General features: G+C 36.1%; 1 protein-coding gene across 1 annotated transcript; it reads right to left on the bottom strand.

Annotated features, from left to right (window-relative positions):
- Positions 1 to 410: 410 nt before the first annotated feature.
- LOC147538654 (uncharacterized) lies at positions 411 to 2,985 on the bottom strand. Its single transcript, XM_086643469.1, has one exon. It carries the CDS (start codon positions 2,737 to 2,739, stop codon positions 775 to 777), a length of 1,965 nt encoding a protein of 654 aa, XP_086499595.1. The 5' UTR covers positions 2,740 to 2,985; the 3' UTR covers positions 411 to 774.
- Positions 2,986 to 3,468: the final 483 nt, after the last annotated feature.

Genomic DNA, 3,468 nt, shown 5'->3' with positions numbered 1-3,468 from the left:
AACCAAGTGTTGACAGGCAGGGCGACCGACTTATAACCTCCTAAAAAAAAAGTTGTGGTGGCAGGTGTGGCAGCCTGGTTATAGCCCAACCCACAAGACCAAGGCCCACATCTCATGTAAGATGTGTACATTTATAGAAAGACCATTTGCACATGTAGCAGCTTTCCACCTCCAATGAGTTTAAACCTAACTTTGCTATGTAGGTCATCAGTCTCATGCATTCATTCAACTCACCTTTTTCTACCAAGTTTTAACCACAAAAGGAAAAATAGACTAAAAGAAACAAAATCATTTTGGTTGTCATGTAAGTGAATAGGTTTCCATTGCCAAATTCTGAAAGCTAATCCACATATCAGAATCACAGAACCATAGTTCAATTCTTTCCTGTTAACTGAAAGAAAAATACATGATTTATACATGAATTTAGGTATCAATAAAGTAAATCTCTATAGTGAACAACCACAAAAATCCTCATAAATGTTACATGAAATTGCTTGTACAAGAAACATCAAAGATAACAAACTTTTCTCTTTTTCCCTGTCTTCTTTCTTTCATCAACTCTGCTATAAAAATGATCATAAATATTCCAAACACCCCCCAACTCAACTAATTCATTAATCTACCAAATCAGAAAGAGAAAAACTAAAGATTGATCTTCAATGGGGTATTTGAAGATCCTTCTAAAACAATTAAATATAATAAATATATATTAGATAGAGAAAGAAAAAGAGATTTACAGTCCATTACCCTCCTTGAGCCATATTGAAATTTCAACTAGAATCTCCTTGAGCCTCCTCTAGATTGGAAAACTTCCAATCTACCTTTAGCATCAGATAAAATGGAATCAAGAGTTGGATGTTGAACCAAATAACCTTGTTTTGATGCCCATTCAAGCATAGTAAGAACTTCTGCCTCAGCTAGTTCCTCATTCTCTGGAACATGAAAAGCAATATAACATAGAAGAACCAAAGCTGGAATTTGAACAATTTGCTCTCCAAAATACACAAGTTGGATTAAATGCTTCACCCCACCTGCAACTACTATCGCATTTGAGTGATCAAGATGGAGATAGTTCCCTGTACAAGCAAATTTAGTTAGAGCAATTGCCGCTTCTCTACTAATTTCAGCTTCTTTCTCATCAAGTAATCGAACTAACGGACCGATAATTCTTGTTTCTGTCGCTCTAAATGTCCTAGCTAAATGACCCATTGCTTTTACACATGGTATCAAAAGATTCGAATCGCCTTTTTCGATTACATTTAATAACCGATCTACTACTGCTTTACAAGCTGGAGAATTAGGTTTGAATGCTGATCTTCTTAAATCTGTATCTTCTTCGGCAACAGCTGAAATCTCCATTAATGCCATTGCTGAATTAAATTGAACTTCTTCATTACCCTTTTCAAGAAGAACAGCAAAACATAGTAATGCTCTTGATTCAGTTATGCTTTTACAAATTGATGAATTACCTTTAGCTAAATACCATAAAGCTTTAGCTGCCATAGCTTTCATCATCGATTTCGTCTCTGGGTCTTCTAGTTCTCTTCCATTAGTAATACTCCCTGACGAAGAAATACTTCTCTGTTGTTTCCGACGATTACTATTCGAATGATTCACAACTTTACTACTAGTCTGGGTCTGTGTTTGGGGGCTTGTTGACATAGTTTGCATAACCAAAGTATGCATACGATTTAGATTTTGATCCCCATTTGGATGAAGTGGGATTCTACTAGAACTCTGATCATCAAGTGATTTACTATTAGAACCATTAGAATTGATAATTACTTGATCTGGGTTGTTATGATTTTTTGTTGCTACAACTACAGAATGAATTGAAGATAAAGCTGATCTATTACTAGCAATGGCATACTTACTGTGTTCTTGGATCGTTTCGAAAGCGAGATGACCAACTAGTAATCTAATTATATTGTTTTGAGCAAAATGATCTTGAGATTTAGGATGATTAGCTGTTAATTCAGAAACAGCCCAGGCAACCATTGATTGAACTTTCATTGGACCTTCTTTAAGAATTTTAGCAAACACAGAACAAACACCAGAATGAATCATTTGATCTACACTTTCAGGATCTTTACCTAATAATCCAATTGCCCTAGCTGCATTTTCTTGACCTTCTAATTTACCTTCTTTAATCAATTTCAAAAGAGGGAAAATCCCACCTTCTTCAATAATCAATTTACCATATCTATCATTATCTCTAGCAAGTGAAACAAGAGAAGCAGCAGCATCAGATCTATCTTCAAGTGATCCTTTTGAAAGGGTAGCAATTTGTTCCCAAATTAAACAAAGAATTGGTTCATTAGCAGCAATTGGGGGTAACCCTAAATATTGATCATCATGACTATCAGTAGGAGCTGAAACCCTAAGAAGCCATGAAACATCACCTATTGAGTTATCAAGTTGAGATGACATTTTCTTGAAAGCTGTAGCTGGTATAATAGTGAATACACGACTCATGATTCCACCATTACGACACTTGGTGATGAGAGAGAAAGCTTTATCAAGGACTTGTTCAGTGTCGTCGATGATCCGGCGAGTTGGACGTTCGTAAAGATCGGAACTTGATCGAGCAGCTTGACGGAGAAGATTAGCTAGTTTTTCAGTTTTTGATTTGAGTTCTAAACATTCTTGTTTGCTTGAGTAAACATCTTCAGATGCTTTGATGATTTGATCTGTTAATTGAATCGGCCTCAATAAGATCTGTTTCACCATGTCCGCCATGACCGTTACCAACTTCAGTCGATGAAGTCAACTAAACAGAGGAATAGAGAGAGAAAGAGAGAGAGATAGATGAGACGGACACAGAGTCACAGACAGACCTAATTTTTGGAGCGAGAAAAATGGGGGCACGTTAGAAATCGACTTGAAACTCTTCAACCCGAATCTAACCCGTTACTGGAAATAGATATTTCACAACATCTAGTCCATTGATCAAATGTCTTGTAGATACTTCAAGACATGTAGATGCTTCAAGACATGGAGTCCATGAACAAAATATTTTATAGAGATTTCAAGACACGTCCATTGACAAAATATCTTATAGAAAATATTTCAAGATATTGAACGCATAACAAAATGTATAGTGGATATTTTATTATTATCATTACAAAAAATGATGTTATGCCCGTCCGGAATCCCGACCAGGTGAGTTGGCACTCTAACCGGACATAACATCATGACGTGTATAGGTGGGTAAGAGTTGTTTTTCGAGTTTTTGTATTTAGTCCCTCAAATTTTAGTCATTTTGAGTTGAGGATTTTATCAAAACCCTCAACTTTCTTTTGTCAGAACCCTCATAAACCTTTTGACCAAAAGGCAAAAGCTAGGGCAAACTTTTTCAATCGACTTCTTCCCTCTCTCCAACCATTCGACGTCGAATTTCTACTTGATTTTGGACTCGTTTTTTGCTTCAAAAAATCAACAACCAACCAAGATCAGGTAAGGTTCAAA

Source organism: Eschscholzia californica, unplaced genomic scaffold, assembly GCF_041429995.1.
Source record: "Eschscholzia californica isolate CP2 unplaced genomic scaffold, dmEscCali1.0.p SCAF_5, whole genome shotgun sequence".
NCBI classification, from domain to species: Eukaryota; Viridiplantae; Streptophyta; class Magnoliopsida; order Ranunculales; family Papaveraceae; genus Eschscholzia; species Eschscholzia californica.
This window is presented reverse-complemented; position numbering and strand designations above follow the sequence as displayed.

Bases quoted from the DNA above. Each gene is read 5' to 3' on its own strand.
- LOC147538654 (XM_086643469.1), bottom strand. From the start codon at position 2,739: ATGGCGGACATGGTGAAACAGATCTTATTGAGGCCGATTCAATTAACA.